We start from the raw sequence: 20,054 nt of genomic DNA on the forward strand, positions 1-20,054 counted from the left end.
ATGGAAGGTTTTATTCCATAATCAATCGTGTATTAATCTTGTATTTAATAGGTATTCCTAAGACAGTCGTGCACTAATAATGAAGCTGTTACAAATGTCCACCAAAGCGGGTAGCTACCGTTTCACAGTAGTGGTTGGGAACTTCTGGCCTGTCAGCCTAAATGGACCCAGCAGGCCTCCCCATTTGACCTGCAAGGCTGTTTCAGACAAGCCACACCCGCCCACCCGCCCTACATATGATGCTGTATCTGATGTAAGATGTTGGCAGGTAAAGAAGTGGCTCCCTGTCAAAAGCTGTGTTTGCAGGCACTGCCGATCAGCTGGTTGTTCGTGCTTAAAAAGCCCTGTGCCTTTCCAAGTGCCACCAGGTTCACTAATGCTGGCAAAGGCAAAGAGCTCTGCAAGTGCAGACAATTTGTACAGGCAAAGAAAACACTTTACGTGCCATCACTGTGATGTTAGGTGATTGACAGGTAGGTGACAGTCAAAATGACTGTTGGGGAACCTAAGCATCTGGCCCGCTGGCTGGAAACATTTCTCCACCCTGCTCGAGAGAGGAAGACAGGATCAAGCCACATAACATGTTCTTAAAGTATATAGATCATAAGACTCTAAAAACAGTTAAAAATGAAAAGCAAAATCTATCCAGAAATATAGTTTTTCCTTACAGATTGTTTAACGATGTCAGTCCAATCTGGAGCAACAGCAAATTCAGGGTTTTCTTCTAGCCATCTTGGTAGGTCCTTCATTGGAGGGGCCATAGCTCCACCCATCTATTGAAACATTTTTATGTTTTATTAACAAAAACTTACTAGTACATACTTTATATGCCACTTATCAAAAGTATATTTTTTGTTAGAGAACAATTACAGAGCTGGTAATCAAAACATGACAAAAGTTCAACTCAACCATGCATTAAGTGTGGAAAAAGTCTTTGCCAAATATCCTAAGATTTCTGCAACTCAAAATTCAGAATGCTACTTTGAACAAAGTGATGAAATCTATAGAACTTGCATCAACCTATTAAGTCAACTAATTAAAGGTATTATTATTATTGTTGTTATTATTTTTATTTAATTTTTATCATATAATTAAAGGTTATAATCTTTAATCTAAGCATCCTACTAAAAATGCAAGTGCTAGTCTAAAACAGAATTTGGAGTTAGAGCAAACTAGGAAAAGCACTACCTTCTTGCCATTTCTCTTATTTACAACAGGGACCCTTTCTTCTCCAGTTAAGGTGTTTATATCCAGTTTATTAGGGTTTCGACATCTGTGCCGTTTCTGCTTCGGTTTCTGAAATGGGGAAAACAGCACATCTGCACTCTTCTAAGAGAGGAGGAAAAGTACAGTGCATTACTTGGGGAGTTTTATTATCTCATCTATAGTAACTTTTCAACCCACTAGGCATGTATGTATATAGTGTTTTCCAGGTTCAGCCCTGGAACAAAACATTATTAGAATTTGTACATCTTTCATTTTTAGTCATTACAAAACAAAAAAAGTAATGAATGAACAATTAATTATGTTCTATCATGTTAATTGTTATTTATTGTTTATAAGCCACTTTGGGATTCATTTGAATGAAAAGCAACTAGAAATGTAATAAATCCAAATCGAATTATGAAAAAGGATTAAGAATTATTGCTTTTGGAAATCTTCCCAAGTGATTGAAAGACAGTTAAAGCTTTGGACTAATCCCCCCCACCCTTGATTAACATCCACTTACTGGTACATAACTTGGCATATCCACAGTGTATGATGGATGCAATTTAAGCCATTCAACTAAATCCTTGTTTTTAGGAGCATCCTCTCCCACCAGCCTGGTCCCATCCTCCATATTAATGACAGGGATGCGAGTATCAGGATCCAGTTGCCCAGGAGATGGAATGTTTCTCAATGGGGGGGTTTCCATTTCTTCATCAAATGCTTTGGTCACGTCTGCATCCTCCTGGAGAAAGGTGACAATTATATCAACTTTCAGGAGAACATTACAAGAGTTGCTTCAAAAAGCATACAACTTAAAATGGGAATACAGTTGTACCTTGGATTCCGAATGCCCTGGAACTCGGATGTTTTGGCTCCCAAATGCTGCAAACCTGGAAGTGATTGTTCCGGTTTACGAACATTCTTTTGGAAGCCAAACGTCTGACAGGGCTTCTGCAGCTTTGAATCAGAAGCCACAATTTGGTTTTTGAACATTTTGGCAGACGAACAGACTTCCGTAAGGGATTCTGTTCGACTTCCAAGGTACAACTGTACTTCCATCAAACAATTAAACTTAGTGGGGCCATACACTTTGTACACAGACAAGAGTATGGCAAATGGAAACCCGAATGGGCAGGGTTTTTCCCCATGGGTGCATGTGCTGGAAAGGTCATGATGAGTAGGTATGAAAGGTGAATGCCTACTACGGAGGTACTTGCCAAGACATATGTGAATATGAATCCCTACAGGTTCATAAGCATTCAACAGTTATACATAGAATACTGATTACTCAAGCTAATCGGTAGTTTACCCACAATATTTTCTACTTTGAATACAGTTTGCAGAGATGATAGATGCTTTTTTTAAAGGGACAAATTTCAGGAAACTGTACAGACTATTCAAAACAATTCATGTGCATCATCTTATAATCCTTATAACAGGAGTGAGGCAATACCAGCCCACAAGCTTGCTCCAGCACAGACAGCTTCTCTGTCCAGGTCTCCAGATTCTTTTCTGAAACCCTGCCCTCTCCTTGGTTTTGCTCCACCAATCTGCTAGTGTCATTCAGCCATGACTAGGATGGTCATACATTGTCTCGGGCAATCAGCCCCACTGTGCATGTCCTCCTGTGCCCTGCTACTCCTTCAGTGTTCTCAAGCCCTCAGAAAAAATGTATCTTTGGAAACACTGAAGAAGAGATTTCCACAAGCGTTTGGCTGCATTTGGGCATTTCAAATCTCTGTTTCCTTCAGAACCATCTTCAGAGCCACCTGAGAAGCACTCTGTGCAAATAGCGCCATTGATTATTCACATTAGCATTTTGGGGTTTTTTTGTATTGTACATTGTTTTAAAATGTTCTAGCTCTTCAAATGTTTTATCTGTTTGTATTTTATATTAAGTTGCTTGAAGACTTTTCCATGTAAAGATACTAACAAATGCATTAAATTATATTTAAAAAGGTAAGATTGAAGAAGGCTCATTTTGTGTGTCCATAGCCTTGCCCACTTTTTGGCCCTGGCCCCACCCTTTGTGACATGCAGCCTTCAGTTGCTGTTATTAAATCGCCTTCCAAATGTCTCAAAGCGATGTACAAAATGCAATACAAACAGCTAAAACACAGTTAGAACGCAGAAGATAACATCAGACAAACATTAAAACAACACAAAGTAGACCCTCACAGCAGAGGCCCAATTTGTCCAACTGGGAAAGCTGGTTGGAACAGAAATACCTTCAATTGGTTCTGGAAAGCGCAAAGAGTGGGCACATGTTGTATAAGTGATAGGAATGTTGCTTCACAGAACATGGGCAGCCACACTAAAAGCCCTACTCTGAGTGACTGTAGAGCAGGCTTCTAATATCTTTGGATCTTGAAGGAGAAGCTCTCCCTTATACTCCAGAGACCTTCTGGGTATTAAAGCATTAAGGTGGTCTCTCAAGTAACCAGGTCCTGCACTGATTAGGGCCTTATATGTCAGAATCAACACAATGAACTTGGTCTGGTAGCAAATTAGCAACCAGTACAAATCCTGCTTGCAAGGGGCTAGCTGAAGTTCACCCCCACAAGCCAGCCAGCTACTATGTTGTGCATCCACTACAGCCTCCAGACCAACCTCAAGGGTAGCTCCACAAAGAGCACATGATAGTAATCCAATCTTCAATTTACCAGTGCTTGGACAACTGTGGTGATGCCTTCGTGATCATAGCTGTCTTACCAACTAAAGTGGGCAACAGGCACTCCTAGCCACTGAGGATATATATGCTGGATAGAACTGGATCCAGGAGCACCCCAAAATCAGGGCAGCCCACCCCCAGCTCTCACCTGGGACTAAAACCACTCCACACTGTCTCCCACCCAGGCCAGGATGGGCAAGGTTCATGCTATAACTGACTTGCTCTCCAGGGGCATGGAACAACTTTTGTCTCTCACTTCTACAGGCCACCTCCAGCCTCTTGTCTGTGTAATGGTCCAGAGAGAGCTTTGTTTCCCCAGAGGGAAATAAAACCCCAATCACACAACCATGCCAAATAAGATGAATTAGAAGGTGTGTGAGCTCAAGCCTGTGTTGCACTCCAAAGCAGAGAACTAAACAAAAAACTCTTTGGGGTTGCCCTTGCCAATGGCTCAACCTACCATGCCTAGAAGACTTGGCTTATATCATTCCCTTTCCCCAGCACCACCAATGCAAGATGAGCTGATCTGGGGAGTGTCTTAAACACAGCCTCAGTGGGGCATCGTTTTGATGTTAAAGCATCTCCCAGAAACAGCATCTTGGCAGACCTAGGGAGCTGGTGGTAAACTCTGTGCCTCTCCTCACACCCCCCCGACTCGGCTGCCATCCACTCAGCTCCTCCTTTGGCTGCTGCTATTATTCTACATCAGCTCAAAGCAAATCTGGTGAATTAAAATGAAATTCTTCTTTTGCAGTGAGTTTAGTTCTTAAGAGGTATTTTGTGAATTTATTATTACTGACCAGTGTTTTGTATATTAGAACAGGAGCATGCCCAAATGTTAATATGGAACTGAAAATACAAAATAGAATATTTATATCTGGGAATAAAATGCCAATTTTGGTGTTCTGCCTCACATAATGCAGAATTAACGTCAAAGAAAAAGTCTTCTCTCTTACTGCTGTCAACGATGCTCGCTTGTTGCTCATAAATAACAGATCAAGCCCTTCTACATTTTTCCTTCTTCCTCTCCTCCTTTTCATGGGTGGTTCTACATCAATTAGAGAACCATTTAGTAGATGCCTTGTGGGTGTGCGTGAAAGACCTGCTTGTAGCAACTCCATCTGAGTTTTAAAGGCATCAGACACTGGTGTGGAAACATTAGGTAATAGAAACTTTGAAGGAACAGCTGAAAAAGTTGAGGTAGAACTTGTTGCCTCTCGTGAGGCCTTTGATAAGTCTACAATTTTTTCTTGTCCATTTTCTGAGACAACCTGTGACTCTCGCAACTGGGCAACCATTTCCATGAGATTTCTCCTTTTGGCTGCCCTTTCAGCCTCAATTTCAATCTTTCTTCTCCTCCTCCTCCGCTGGCGTGGAACTGACAAATTGAGTGCATCTTCCTAAAGAAAAAATAACACATTATCATTATGAGCAATGAAATACCCCTTGCTTTTTGGTGTGATTTCAATTTTCTAAATATTTAAAAATGATGGAAAAAGTTAGATAGGATTGCACAAGCCCAACTAGTTACATCTTGTCAGATCAACTAGTTCTAAGAAGAGATCATTACAGATTTCATCTTAATGAAAAATGTAACATCAGACCTATTTTGTACCTTAATATATTTATTACTATCTTTCTCAGAGTAGGTTTATAGCTATGGGTGTTTTTCTGCTACTGTTTTTGACCCCTTCTGGTTTTATATCTTTAAAAGCAACTTTATGACTCTCATACAAAACATGCCTTGGACAACTGAGGAGAGACTGTGATATCTTCATTGCCACTGATGTTGGCTTGACCAACCATGGAGAGCTCTGCAAAACTCCGTTTCTGTAGAGGGCTGTCCACAGCTGTTGGCGTATACCCAGGTATAAGGCCCTGGAAATCAAACATCTGGCGTCTATTTACTGGCCACTTCCCTTTCAACACTGCTTCACAGATGTTGTCTAATCGGTTGATCATTACTCGATCCTGCAGAAAGGGAAATACATAATGAATGTCATGTGAAAGTAGCCATTTGAGCTCAGTCGGGCCATGCACACAAAGCTTAACAGGCTGCATTGCTTGACAAAACTGCAACTGAAACTCCAGATCAGAAGAAATATTACAGGCACTTGTCATTTAAATTATTGGGAATGTTGAGGAGCATGAGCCTTTTACAAGCCATCTGACACACATTTTCTCCGTTCTCAGTACTGCTATCATATACTAAAACAAAACATCAGTTAAACCACTAGTAGTATAATTCTTGTAACTCAACATCTTTGCCTTGGGTATGTCAGAGCCAACAGGCTGCATCTGCAATTTTGTCCCAGGAAGTGGTTCCTCATTAGTGTCACTATTAATAAAGTTCAATGTTATGAAACGGGCACCAACCTAGGGACATCTAATAAATGTCAATTTTCATTCCACGCCCATTATCACTTCAGGTTCCACTGAAGCGTGTACATTAAAAAATTCTAATTACAGCTAAGCCCTCTTAGAATATAGGCAAATACAATATGAATGCTACTGCATAGAGAAAAGGGCTTTGAAACCTAGTTGGATAATTTTCAAAATGTGTTTAATGGTCTTTTAGTTCACTAGTTAATAATGATGCATCACTTCCCTTTCTGGGGAGTCAAAACACCATCCCTGGAAACATTTGCTTTCCATCCATTCTTTTGTCATTCGGTGCCATGTGAAGACTATTTTATTCTCCTGAGTTGTTGGTTAATGGCATCATAAACATGTTATCTTTGCTGCTGCTTTGACTGCCTGTTGTTTTACTAATTGTTTTATATTGCTGCATTATATTGATTTATTTAAATTGTTCTACATAATTGTAAATCACCTTGAACAAATTTGGTGGAAACACAATATAAACATATTAGATACACACACACACACACACACATGTACCCACATACATACATGCATACACAATCAACTTTTGAAAATTGGCTATTGATTACTAAATAGAATCAACCTTCAGTTACCTGAACAGTGTAAAAGCCACTAGCAGATCTCAGCAGCTGCAACCAGCTGCTTGCTTTGCCCAGGAATAAGCCTATTACAGCAGGGGTTATTTCAACCCCCCCAAACCAGATGGCCCTGTTATGGTGATTAGGAAGCTTAAGACTATTACTACTTTATTTCTCTCCAGCACCCTCTGAAACCAGAACCTGAGTGGTATATAGAACTAGTACAATTATCACCGCTGCATTTTGTCCAGTAAAGTGTTGTTTTTTTTAATTGCTCCAAAAATAAAAGTGATAGCTCTACTAGACAAATGTTCTCCTATTTTATATTACAAGCTATTTAGGATTACAGTATTTCCTTATTTTACTTCCTTCAATTCATAAAGGAAGAGCTCGCCAAATTTTTGTTTATATTCTTATATGTTCTATTAAGTATGATCATGCATATTTACATAATATCGTAATTCCAATCCTATCTCTTTCTGCATGCTAATTTGAATTGCTTTTAGGGGGCAACTATCTAAACCTACAGGGCTCTATCCAACATTCTCTGTCTACTAGTGCAAGGGCATTTGCGCAAACAGGCAAGATTTAATAATGTGGCATGTAAGTGAAATATAAATCGAATGGTGATGATGATGATGCACAATATCCAATGCAACAGTTGTGCTAGTGGAAACTCAAGCGACAGAGTGTGCAATCTGTTGTGCAAAGAAAGTTATGAGCAACCCACTTATGCATTCTCTTGTGCAGCAACATTCCACTGCCAGAAAAAAAGATTTGCCGGCAAAACAAGTACACTGCAAATGACTTTAACTTAGCACTACATTGGATGTAATCCCTAGGCTGTATTGTCAGTGTTTTCCAGTACTTTTGAACTTGGCTCCACTCTTCTGAATGTACTCTTTCCCCCCCTTGCCAACCCCCGCCCCCTCTCCAAAAATACACAAGATCCAAGGAGCAGCATGCAGAACTCTACACAGAAACTTAAAAGGATATCCCTTCCTTCAACATCCTTCTCCAAAACCTGTTCTGGAAATTTAGGAAAGTTCCCAATTCTGAATGGGTTGCCTCTGAATGAGTCACCACAAGGGAAATGGGTTTGGCACTGAATAGTGATGGTAAGTGAGACCAAAAGTGGGCAGGAGATTCCTTGCACAGCCATCTATACAACCCCTGTTCACATACAGTCATTTAAACGTCCCATCATCTCTTTCCCAAAAGCCCTCTTGCTATGCCAGGGAGGGATTCTTAAGGGGTGGCAGCACATATTGAGTTAATCCTTCCACCTGTAGCTACCACCTGCCCAAATATCCCCACCATGCTATCTACCATTAGACTTCAGAGTCCCAAGGATCCAAAGACACCCCTGCTTCATAGTTTGAGAAAAACTACATTATGTAATAAGTAATGCATCAAGCACATCACTCCTCAGAAGTGATCAGTTCTCTATTGAACCAACCTTCGGCCAGAATGAAAAAGCAAATGTTCTTTCGTGAAGGAGCTGAGCTACTGATGGGTCTCCATCTTCCATATAAAATCCATCACGTGTTTCATCCCTTGCGGTGCTCAGGGATGCATTGCTTTCTTCATCAAAATTCTTACCCTGAGAAATTGTTCCTGCTGAGAAATATTAATCACTAAGAATTAGTCACAGAAGTAAGCCACTATTATTTACAGTATCATTGTAGTGTTGATCTGACAAAGTCTTTACGGGCAGTTTTCTATACATTAAAGATGTTGAACATTCACTCATGTTGATAATGTACTCTTTGATATGTTAAAGAGATGAAGATCCCAAAAGCAGCAATTGGATGGCAATTTAAGCAAGCCAACTTTAGTATGCTATTTTGCCATGTCACTGTACATTACTCTTCTTATGCTCCATGACTTTGGTGTTTGGAACAGAGTATGATATATATCTGCTCTTTTGTGCTCCATATTTATTACAATGATAATATTCCAGTTTTGCAGTCAGCTCGGGATTATCTATCAACTGAGGCAATTCTGTGTTGTTTTTTAAAAAACAAAAACATTTATACTGCACTGTAGAGGAACCTGCTTTGTTAGAACCAAATAAAACACTGGTTTTCAAACTGCATCCTATGCAACTCTTCCCCACTACAACTACAGATCTCCCCTATGCAGTATCCAATTGTAGGCCAGCACTAGTTGTTCAAGGATGCAACAGTTTTACAGAGGAATAACGAGGCCAAAACAGATCCAGGCAGGGTTCTTATAACATACTCCAAAATCTTCTGGATTGTACAAGGTTTTCTAGTCAGATGTAGAGATTGCCTTGGCAGATAAGTCAATATGAACAGGCTCTCTGAAGTCAGAATGCTTAAAAAAACCCTACTGAATTCATGCAATCCTAAAACTGCATACTCAAAGATATGAGTAGATCATAAAATTAAAGGTAGATCTCCTTTCAGTTCAAAAATGTCTGATGGGAGACTGCATATATGGTGTACCAAATATGGACAATATTATTCTGAATCAACCCTTATTTTCTTCACGATTACCTTCAGGTTGGGATGACTCTTCTGATTTGTCATCATCATCCAGTTTTTCTTCTTCATCATCTTCTGAACCTTTCTCAGAAATAGATTTTGGCTCTACCTCTGTGCTCAATTCCATGTCCTTTATTTCACATTTAACAGGACCAGCCTCAGCCTCAGCCTCATATTCCTCCTTATCACTTTTTCCTGCAGTATCTGTTGCATCTTCCTCCTCTTTACTATCAGACTCCTCTTTGGCTGATGTTTTCTCAGGTCCTTCCAGTTTAACTTCAGCTTGTTCTGCAGACTTTTCATCTTGTGCTGGTGTGGATGGGATAACAGAGGCTGTCTGGCTACAGCAGACACCCAATGGGTTTAACAAAGTACTCAGATTACCTCCACCCCTGTTTTGAGCAAAGTTTTTATGAGAATCAAGAAAAGAAAGTTCAGGGTCATTCAGGATATGATAATCTGTCCTGCTGACTCCATGTTTAGCAGCACCAATCAGTAAATCTTTGTCATGTTTGCCACATTCCCACCACTCTGGCAGATCCAAGCTTGGCTGACACAGTTTTAACTTTTCCACCAATTGTGGATGATGGAGAACCTGCTCTCGGACTTTCCGCAAGAGCTCTATGCGATACAAAGTTCGAGAAGCACGTTCCTCAGTGATTGGTTCAATCACAGTAGAAAGATCAGGGGGTTCTATAGGAAAAGAGATAAATAAGTAGATATTAGGAAGATTTTAAAATTACTACATTTTACTCAACAAAAGGGGGGGGGGAGAACCCTAAAAATAACTGACCTGCGTTTTCTTAAATATCTTGCTAAGATCTCTAATTTAAGGTACTTGAACTCAAATACCCCAGATCACTGGGTCAGCTGCTAAGAAATTATGGAATAATTGTGAACATTCCAAGTGCTCAATAGTTTTTAAGAAGTGTCAACACTAGGTCCAAATGGCCTGGTGGGGGAGGTGAAGCAGAGAAGAGTGGACTGTAGCATTAGTCATCTATGAGTGAGTAAGATACTTCTTTCACTTTTTTTGTTACCTCAGTGGCGGACAAAAAAAGGACACAAACGGCAACAAAGACAGGAAAATTTATCCAACAAACAAGTAAGCAAGAGAAAGATTACTAAGTAACTTAGAACAACAAAGACAGGAGTTAAAGAGGATTCAGCTGACTAACAGAGAACAAAACAGGGAGAGTTGGGAGGGTCAAGCTGCTCCATCCAGGCAGGAGGGAAAAAATGAGGAGCTCTCTACTTCCCACAGTTCTTTGCTCCTGCCTGAGTCTCATGCAAGAGAAACAGACCAATCCAAATACTTCATCTTCCACACATTAGGATTTTTATATACTTTCTACATTTGAATGAATACCTGCGTGTGTGCATGAATTGAAAAGAGTGAGTATACGTGAAGGGGAAACAAACAGAAGATGTATTTAAAATATCCGCTTGCATCTTTGCTTGGAACTTGTCTCAGTTTATAACTTTCCATTTATTAGAGTTATAGCTATCAGCAAACCTACCTTCATCTGGCTTGGATGGCATTCGGCACACTCGCCTGCACATAGCTACAAAGCAATTGAAGTACTTCTCTAAACTTTCATCAGACTTCTTATCAAGTCTGGCAAAGGCTCTGAACTGGTTCCAATCAAACTGCTGCTTTATAGGGTCAAAAATAACCCCAAAAGTAGAAACAACACGATAAAAATCTGCTTCCTCTCTTCTTGTCCATCTGGAAAAAGGAAGAGATTAGCATGTCAGGACACATCTAAGAGCTTTTCACACCCCAATTTGATACCAGATACCAGGATCTATTTCAAAGAAAATGAGCGATGTTGCAAGCAGATGCTCATTTCTATGAGAACGAAGCCTAAAGAAACTTACTTTTGACGTTTTTCTGTTATTATAGCTTCTCTTTCAGCTTCTAATGCTCTCACTTCTTCACGAGGTCGTCGACGGCGTCGGTCAGTCTTCATTAGCGCCTCCTGCCTCATTTGTTGCCTTTTATAGCTACGCTGATAGGCAGTAATGAGGCGGCGCAAACGGGTAGTCAGGGTTGAAGTGTTAGGCCAGTAGAGTTGGCCAAAATCAGCATTGCTTTCACTGTGCTTGCCTACAGAATATTAGCAACGCTAATATTAGACATTTGTAATTATAGTCAAATGCTAATTTGTTATATATGAAAAGCACATTGAGTTTAAAACCCCACAAATCAAATATCTAACACTGAAGTCCTCTTAAGATGAATTCTGAAACATTTATGTCTTGAACTTCACTATTGTGAACAACACACTCAGTGAAGTTCTGGTGACAACACACAGCTAAAATGGTTATCCCTCTCCAAAATGGTTATAATAATAATAATAATTTATTATTTATACCCCGCCCATCTGGCTGGGTTTCTACAGCCACTCTGGGCGGCTTCCAACTGAATATTAAAAACAGTACAGCATCAGACATCAGACATTAAAAACTTCCCTAAAGAGGGCTGCCTTCAGTTGTCTTTTAAAAGTAAAATAGTTGTTTATTGCTTTGACATCTGCTGGGAGAGCGTTCCACAGGGCAGGCGCCACTACCGAGAAGGCCCTCTGCCTGGTTCCCTGTAACCTTACTTCTCGCAATGAGGGAACCGCCAGAAGGCCCTCGGCGCTGGACCTCAGTGTTATAGCTTTGGCTCTGCCACTACACATATCCCATTATGTAACCAAACTGAATAAAGCATATACAAATTAAATTAAAGCACAAAAAGTTGGTCCCTTGTGTACCACAATCAACATTAGATAATATGTGCATTATTAACACTTCTCCCTCACCCCATTCCCAGGCTTACTTGTGTGGAGCTCTATGGATTCTTCCTTGTCAGAAGGAGAGTTTGCAAATTCCTTTAGGAAAAAAGAGTGTTACTTCAGCATTTGTTTTTCAAAAATTTAGCTTTGAGGAAGCAGAGGAAATGACCTTTCAAAAAGCTGAAAATAAATTTTTGTTACACACAAGAACATTACATGAGACAATACATTAATATTTCAAATAACCTTTCTTCAAATATTACACATTAATAAAAATTACACATTAATAAAAAAACATGTATTAGCATGTCAAGATCCTTACATCAATTTCATCTTTGAATGGAGTCCTGGTTGGTTTATATTCTGGATCTTCATCTTCTCTATCAAAATCACCCCTACAGGAAATATGATGGGGGGGGGGGGAGAAACACAACTATCAGAGCTAAAGAACAAATCCTTTCCAAATCTTATTATGCAGTATCATGAGGGACAATGTTAAATGACCAAAAAAGCTTCTTAATGTCTAATTATATATCCATTAAAATGAATCCCAAACTTGCTTTTTAACCACTTCATATATATGGAAACACTGTTATAAAAAAGAGAATCCTCAAATGTGATGCAATAGGTGAAGCCAGGCCAGTATTTATGATAGTGTTGTAAAGTTTATTAAATTTTTATAATGTCCTTACCCATCACCACCATCTGTTAAGATATCTGTTCCTCTCTGCTCAGCAGCTATGGCCTTGGCATCAGGCATACCAACACGTTCCAGGAAACAGAGAGTGGAGTCGGCTCTCATTGAATTGTACTTCTCATAGCCTGCACCCAGTCAGAAAAACACACCAAGCACCCACAAGTATAAACAAAATAGCTCCATGAGAATGACACTTTTATACTGATGAAGAACGAGAAAACTGCATTTCTACTTTTCCGTTCCCATTACATACAAGAATGTGTGAAGACAAGTTCTGCTTCCACATTTCTACTTCCTTTCATTACAAACAAGAATGTGCCATACACCTGTGGAAAGTATGGAGACGTTAAAGATTTCCAGGCAGTGTTTGGCTGGGTGAGTGGGCAAGAAAGGCAGGAAAATGGGAGCAGTAGCCATGCACAAAGCTTTTTATTAGTTACCCCTTCACCTCTAGATTTAACACCCCCCAACTCACCTTCCTTTCAATGGTACTAGCCCTATTTAAACTGGCACTTACAGTTGGAAATGCATACATGGGAAAATACGTAAGGCCAGCAAACCTGTCTTATTTGGTTTAGGATGATGCATGTCAGTAAGATGACACCGTTCCCTCCATGGTTTTCAAACTGCTGTTTACTTTTCTGTACCATCCAAGTTGACTAGATGGAAAATGGCAGATCCCAACAGTGCACAGCAAGAAAATGAGTTTTAGACTAGACTTGCCTCAGCTGAGCCCACAAAACAGAGCTGCTGTACATAGGCAGAACAGCACAATTCAATTAGGATTTGTACTACAACACACTGTCCTTAACTGCTGTAGAGCCTCAAGCCAAACTGTAATCATGAAAGGTTTTATAAGCCATCATTCTCCCCTTTAGTCAGGCTGGGCTGCTGAGAATACCTCTGCAACCTCCAGAGAATTGGGATTATAATCAGGAATTGCTCACTGTATATATCATGCCAGCTCTGCATCCCCAGCCTTTCAAAGTTAACAAGGCTGCATCCCACTCAAGGGAGCCGGGAGTTCTCAGCACTGACATTTGTGAAATATTGCTTGGAACAAAGCCCAGGAGGCACTTGTACAGATTAATAGCAGAGGTTAAGCCCACCGTCCACTTTGACACTGGCTGGCAGAGTTAGCAAGTGAAACAGTGCTGGAAGCAGAGTTTATGGAGATCTATAATACTACTTGGCTATTATTTAAACAAATATGGTTTTGTGTTATTTACAGCCAAGGAAGTAATGTTTTCTCCAGAAATGTTCTGCAAACATTTAAAAACAGCATCTGATATTTACAACTCAAATAGATTTTTTTTTCAATGCAGAAGGAAAAAAGGAGCGAGAAGCCAACAATTCTTTGGAACTACACTTGTTAATATTGTGACTGAATATTGGTATACACAGGAAGCTTTTACCAAGGAGTTCTGTTCAAAGTGAGACATCACTTACCATGCTTGAACACTCCAATTAAAAGGGATTTATCTGCCTCCTTATCCCACCAGTCTGTAGGAACTTCAGCATGAAATGGCTCAGGAATCCAAATATCAGCCTCACTAGAAAAAGAATTACACATTTGGAAATACCTCTGAAGGTTAGGTATCACATTTAAATGTGTTCACACTAAGTGTTGGGAAGAGCAAACTTGATTACACAAGGCATCGAGATACTTGAAAAAACCCAAAGTGGTTATAAACAATAGAAGTGTTAATATTATTTATTTAGTAATACTTTCCCCTCTCTAAAATATTTATATTAAATATCAGAATCTGACCCACCCTATCAAAGCAGGTATTAGTGAATTTTTCCTCACTATGAAATGAAAAATCCCCATTACCCACCTTATATTCACCCTCACCAGCCACATTCAAAGCATGAAATGATAAAATGCTTTGAACAGATATGCAACTGCTAAATTTTTAAATTCCTCTGATCTAAAATAAATATGCACAGGTTACAGCTCGCATAAAGCAACATATCAACCTAAATTTGCACTAACCTTGAGTCAGCACCCTCCAAGATCTTGTCAGCTTGGTCCCCTATAACTTCTTGCCTCAGATAGTACAGCATGCGGACACGCAGCAGGACCCTGGAGAGGAAAACAGAGAGGGGAAAAAGTTCTTAACTTCAGGACTGTTTGCCAACAGTGGCTTTTGGCAGCTGCTGCTGTTCATCCATCATCCTGCCAAGGCTGATTAGCCATGCTGTATGGTAGGCTTGAAGCGTGACAGATGGTGGCACATAATCACCTCTGTGTGGTGCTTTCTGCTGGCTTCCAACAGGCCTGCCTGGCAACCGCTTAGACTGCACAGAGAGGGATCGAGCTCAGCCCAACCCAGGCGCATTTCATTTAGTTCTACCTAGTGCAGCTTGTGAAGTTTAGACACGTACTCTACCACTGCCTCTGAAGTATTGAAGCAAGTTTGTAAACAACTGAGCAGATGGCTTTCAGTAACTGTTCTGCTTCATTATCTCATAAAATTTCCTCAGCTGCTGCCTTAATACCATTTTTGGAAGCACATCAGAAGTTGCAGGAATAAACGAGATATAAAATCTGGTTTTACTACCTTACAATAAACCCCCAATATGGAATGTCAGGCTTGTTACGATTGTACAATTTTTTGCTTCTGAGAACGGAAAAGTCAGTGTTTCCTAAAGACAGGATTTCAAAAAAAAAAAAAAAAAAAAAAAAGTTCTGCCAAATTTACTACTATTTCACCTGCCTAGATTGGATGACAACGGAACGTAACCTAGTTCAAATTTACAATGTAACACCTCTGACATGCTGTAAAACTGTTTTGGAGCTATAATCGTATGCTCCCAGTCAAAGATTAAATTGATATAACCAAACACACAATTATATTCACTCCCAATGATGCTAGAAAACTATCTGAAAATGGGAAAAACTATTACATATTAATCTAAAATACTTCTGTGCTGCATTTATTAAACATTGCAAGGCGGTGTACAACAATAATATAAAACAAATCAATAAAATAAACATTGAAACTACATGAATACATCAACAACCAGAACAATTTGAAAAATCAATGGCCGGAAGATGATTGGGCAAATAACTATGTTTCTACCAAGAGCTGAAAACATTTCACAGTTGGTGCCTGCCTTCTTTAAGAAGAGAGACTATTCCACAAACTGAGTGCTACCACAGAAAAAGCACTCATCTGGGTTGCCACAGGATGGATTTCAGCAGGTAGCAGGAGGGTATCAGCTAAATAGCTTTATGAATGAGCAGGTCTATATGGAAGAAGGTGTAATCTCAGGTAATATGGCTCCCAGGTTCTTTAGGTTTAAACCTGGGTCAGCAACAGATTGGTAGTTAAAGCAATTCCTTTTAATGGTGTATCACATGTTCATTGTAGGTAACTTCACCTAATAACTGTAGGCAACTTTGTTTAGACTGTCCTAGGGTTACCAGTGCATGGATCCAGTGCTATTTTTCAAGAAAAAGAGGTGCCAGAGCCCACCGTGAACCTTGTTCTTTTATAATGGCAACGGCGCCCACCTGAGAGGTTCCGGAACTGAGTTCCTGTGAATTCCAGCTGAGAAAAAGCCCTGAATGGATCACTGTGTCCGAGTTACCCTAGCCAGGAACAGCTGTAACCTATGTTTCAGCTGCAGGTGGTAAAAGGCTTCTTTTGGGCCTTCAGTGACAATGATGGCTCAAGAAGCACCCATCAGACTACATACCTATTCCTTCAAGGGGAGAGGAACCCTGTTCAGAACAGGCAATACACCTAATTCCCAGAGCTGGAGATCACTCACCCAAAGGACCTCCACCTTATCACAATTCAACTTCAGCTCACTGGACCTCACTCAGCCCACCAATATATCCAGACACTAGCCGAGGACATGCATGTCCACCCACACCTTATTTAGACATAACACAGAAATAGAGCTGGGTGTTTTCAGCATTCTGAAACTTCAGCAGCTTCATATAGATGTTAAACAGCACTGGGGACAATACATTACCTGTAGCACCCCACAGCACTGCTGCCAGGGGTCAGGGGTGCAGTCACCTAAAGTTCACTCTCTGGAACTCTCCCTATAGATAGAAACCGGTCTATACAGTGCCTTAAACTTGCAACCTACCAAGCCAGTCCAGTATGACACCAAGGTCAATAGGATCAAAAGGCCACTGAGAGATCTAGCAGAAGCAACAGGACCACGTTTCCCCTGTCCTTTTCCTGATTAAGGGTGACCAAGTCCAATTCAGTCCCAAAACCAGATGCTTGGATTATCCAAGCCAATGTACCAATGTGGATGGATTACAGGAGTGGGTGATGGTCCCTCAGCAGATTGGCTAGGGAAAGCCTGTACCCCAGGCTGAAGGAGATGGCTATTCCTGATTTAGCACAGATAAAAATACAACTACTCACAGAATGGGCCTGCTCAAGATACAGTGGAATCTTGAGAAGCTCTAAAAATATATAATAATTTATAACAATATGGTGCTCATGATACAGAAAAATGAGTACCATCACACTTTTATCTTCTTGGGTTTGTAAAAATTGCAGAAATATCCATGACCCTGAGGGGCTTCTGGATCTGAATACAGCAAGCTGCGTAAGTTCTGCTTCATACATTATACTATCTGGATGCAAAGCATTGGCACAACTTCTTATAGTTTCTTTACTTCTACAGAAACTTCTTAATTAGTTACTTCTGTGCTCAAAACATGCAGTTCACCTAGGGTCATGTCACCAGGTTGAATGTACATCTATCCAAAGACAAGTTTGCAATGTCTATGGATGTGACATAGAAAAAGCACCACATCTGTTATTCAGTAGGGCACCCAATAAATAATACGCATACAAGCACAATGCCTGGGATACAAAGAGCAACATTAGACATGCCCGAGGGCTTCTGCTCACCCAGTGGATTTTTTGACTTGTTTTTCTTTAATGCCAAACCTTCATGCCATATCACAAACTGCTTTTATAACTCTGCTCAATTTCAGAAATCTTTTGCCATATAGATTTTTTTTTGGGGGGGGGGAGTGATGGAGAGAAGGGAAGAAGGGAGGAAGGAGATGTTCAAGGAACACAAGCAAGTCCAAGGCATGCATCTATCAGCTGTACCTCTTGGGAAAGTGCCCTAAATAATCTATATACAGCACCTAGGCACTTTAAGGAGCAGCAGCAGCATTTTTAAGCAGCTGAATGTACGATACTACAGGTTAATACTGTGGAAATATAGCATGCAGATAAAAGCACAAACTTTTTCCATTAAGGTTTGTAAACGCTTTATTCACCAATTTAAGCAACTCTAGAAAAGAGATGGCTATTTCCCCTTCTCTCCCCCCCACCCCCATTTCACTCTTCCAGGATTTAATTTGCTTCTGTACGGCAATTAACCCTTCTTGGTGTAAGAAGCAAATAGTAAGTAGGCAAAGAAGACGCTCTGACAGAGTTTTCCGCATAACTCTAAACTACATTATTTTACACTTACAGAAATAATATTTACAAAAGGTGAGATTGGAATGATTTTAATCTGTAGTTTAGATCTTCATATACTGTAATGCAACAAGAGGACAGGACACCAAGTCTATACTGCAAGACACACATTTGAACAGGCACTGAATGCTACAAGTGGATTTTATGGAAGTTGCTTAAATTGTATACAGTGGGTTTGTTATGAACTCATCATCAGGTTGTTAAGTGAAATGTTTTCTTTGCTCAAGACAACAAATCCTTATAAAAGTTTCAGCTTGATCCCACTCATATTTACTTTAAAGTTCTATTAATTTCAATAACGCTCATTTCCAAGTAAGATTACAACCTATATCTGTTCTCTCCCCAAAACACCCACAGGACACTTTGCATCGCTTGATACTTTCTTTGAGTAGCATGATAGGATTAATGTCATACACATGGTACACGAGTAGCAGTAAGCTCCAATGAATTTACAACCCCCCGTTTTTACATATCAGTATCATTCATAAGAATACCATAAATCAATCTGGTATACTTGTGAAAGCGTCTTACCAAGTATTTAAATAAACAGAGAAAGCAAGAGGAAAGGTATCAATTTATACAGATAAATTTGTAGAGAAATCATTTTGGCTCTTTACCCTGGTTTTTGACACCTGGGGTGTTTTTTTTTCTAGGACCAATCATATTCACAATAGGGTGAAGTGCAAGCAATAAATGATTATCATGATGGTGATAACAGATGCAAGGAACATTTTTGCCATGACAGTTACCAACACTTCTTTGTGATAAAATAAAAACTGCATCCTTAGAAGGCTTGATTAAAACTAATCACTCAGAGAAAGCTTGTTAACAGCCAAGTCAACTTTGGAGCTGATTAGTGATATACCACAGATTAAATGCAATAGCCACAGCAATCTATATAGGGTCTTTGCATGGTACTAAGATATGGATACTGAGAAAACATCAAAGTCTAGGTCATTGGGTAAAAGCAAGGAAATTAAAAAACTTACTTATTACAGTGATGTTTGAGGTGTTTCTTATAGCTGTCCTCCTGAAATAAGGCATCTGGGTTACAACTTGCAAGCCAGTCAGCGTTCTGCAGCACAGGTTGTGCACTCTGGGCTTTCACTTTTTTACCTTTTCTTCCCCTGGGCACTGGAGCAGACAAGCCTAAGAAACACACACATGCATGATTTTTCAACCAGAAAGCATTAGCACTGATTCTATGTCAAAGGGGGACACCCATCTGTGAAATCACTTTCATATAGCTCTTCTTTCAGCGTTCACTCCTGACAAACTGCAAAGTGCGCACAGAGTGACATGTGGAAAGCTAATTCTCATTCACTATTGCATTACTGTCCGTGAGACTACAATCAGGGTTGCAGGTGCAGGAAGATATGGCAGAAACAAAGAAAAGTACAGAATGTAGTACTTGTGGCACAATTCAACATCCTAATAGTCTCAGCTTTTATTTTCAATCCTGTTGTGCTATAAAGGCGACCCCAGTAGCTCTTTTAAATATTTGTTAAACCCCTTTTAAAAGAAAAAAAAGGGGGGGGGGGGACTGGAATCAATTTAGTTGCCTTGTGATGTTAGCCATCACTCCTGCCCTTTCAGGGTTCGCTGTCTTCAAAAAAATATGCTTAACTTTCCTTATTGAAATGAGTCAGAAATGAAACTGCTAAACACCTAAGTCAGCTAATTAGGGTCCAGTTCTTCCACAACTTCTTCTCAAAATGGGGGGGGGGGGTTAAAAAATGCCACCATCATA

At 40.0% G+C, this 20,054-nt stretch overlaps 1 protein-coding gene across 8 annotated transcripts in view; it reads right to left on the bottom strand.

Moving 5' to 3' along the window:
- CHD7 (chromodomain helicase DNA binding protein 7) overlaps positions 1–20,054 on the bottom strand; it is a 145,186-nt gene that overhangs the window by 2,444 nt on the left and 122,688 nt on the right. For 6 of the 8 annotated variants that reach the window (XM_081013249.1, XM_081013244.1, XM_081013247.1 and 3 more), the window contains 15 exons: positions 19,294–19,453; positions 14,830–14,919; positions 14,283–14,386; positions 12,829–12,958; positions 12,459–12,531; positions 12,181–12,232; positions 11,235–11,463; positions 10,874–11,082; positions 9,366–10,046; positions 8,303–8,463; positions 5,624–5,851; positions 4,837–5,280; positions 1,730–1,951; positions 1,189–1,329; positions 669–773 (listed from right to left, as the gene is read on the bottom strand). In XM_081013249.1, the coding sequence (XP_080869375.1) occupies positions 669–773; positions 1,189–1,329; positions 1,730–1,951; positions 4,837–5,280; positions 5,624–5,851; positions 8,303–8,463; positions 9,366–10,046; positions 10,874–11,082; positions 11,235–11,463; positions 12,181–12,232; positions 12,459–12,531; positions 12,829–12,958; positions 14,283–14,386; positions 14,830–14,919; positions 19,294–19,453 (3,029 nt within the window). Of the gene's footprint in view, positions 1–668; positions 774–1,188; positions 1,330–1,729; positions 1,952–4,836; positions 5,281–5,619; positions 5,852–8,302; positions 8,464–9,365; positions 10,047–10,873; positions 11,083–11,234; positions 11,464–12,180; positions 12,233–12,458; positions 12,532–12,828; positions 12,959–14,282; positions 14,387–14,829; positions 14,920–19,293; positions 19,454–20,054 lie in introns of all 8 variants that reach the window. The other 2 variants (XM_081013251.1, XM_081013250.1) reach the window with 2 other exon arrangements.

The sequence above is a fragment of the Podarcis pityusensis genome (genome assembly GCF_964106645.2).
Source record: "Podarcis pityusensis genome assembly, chromosome: 7".
Classification (NCBI taxonomy): domain Eukaryota; kingdom Metazoa; phylum Chordata; class Lepidosauria; order Squamata; family Lacertidae; genus Podarcis; species Podarcis pityusensis.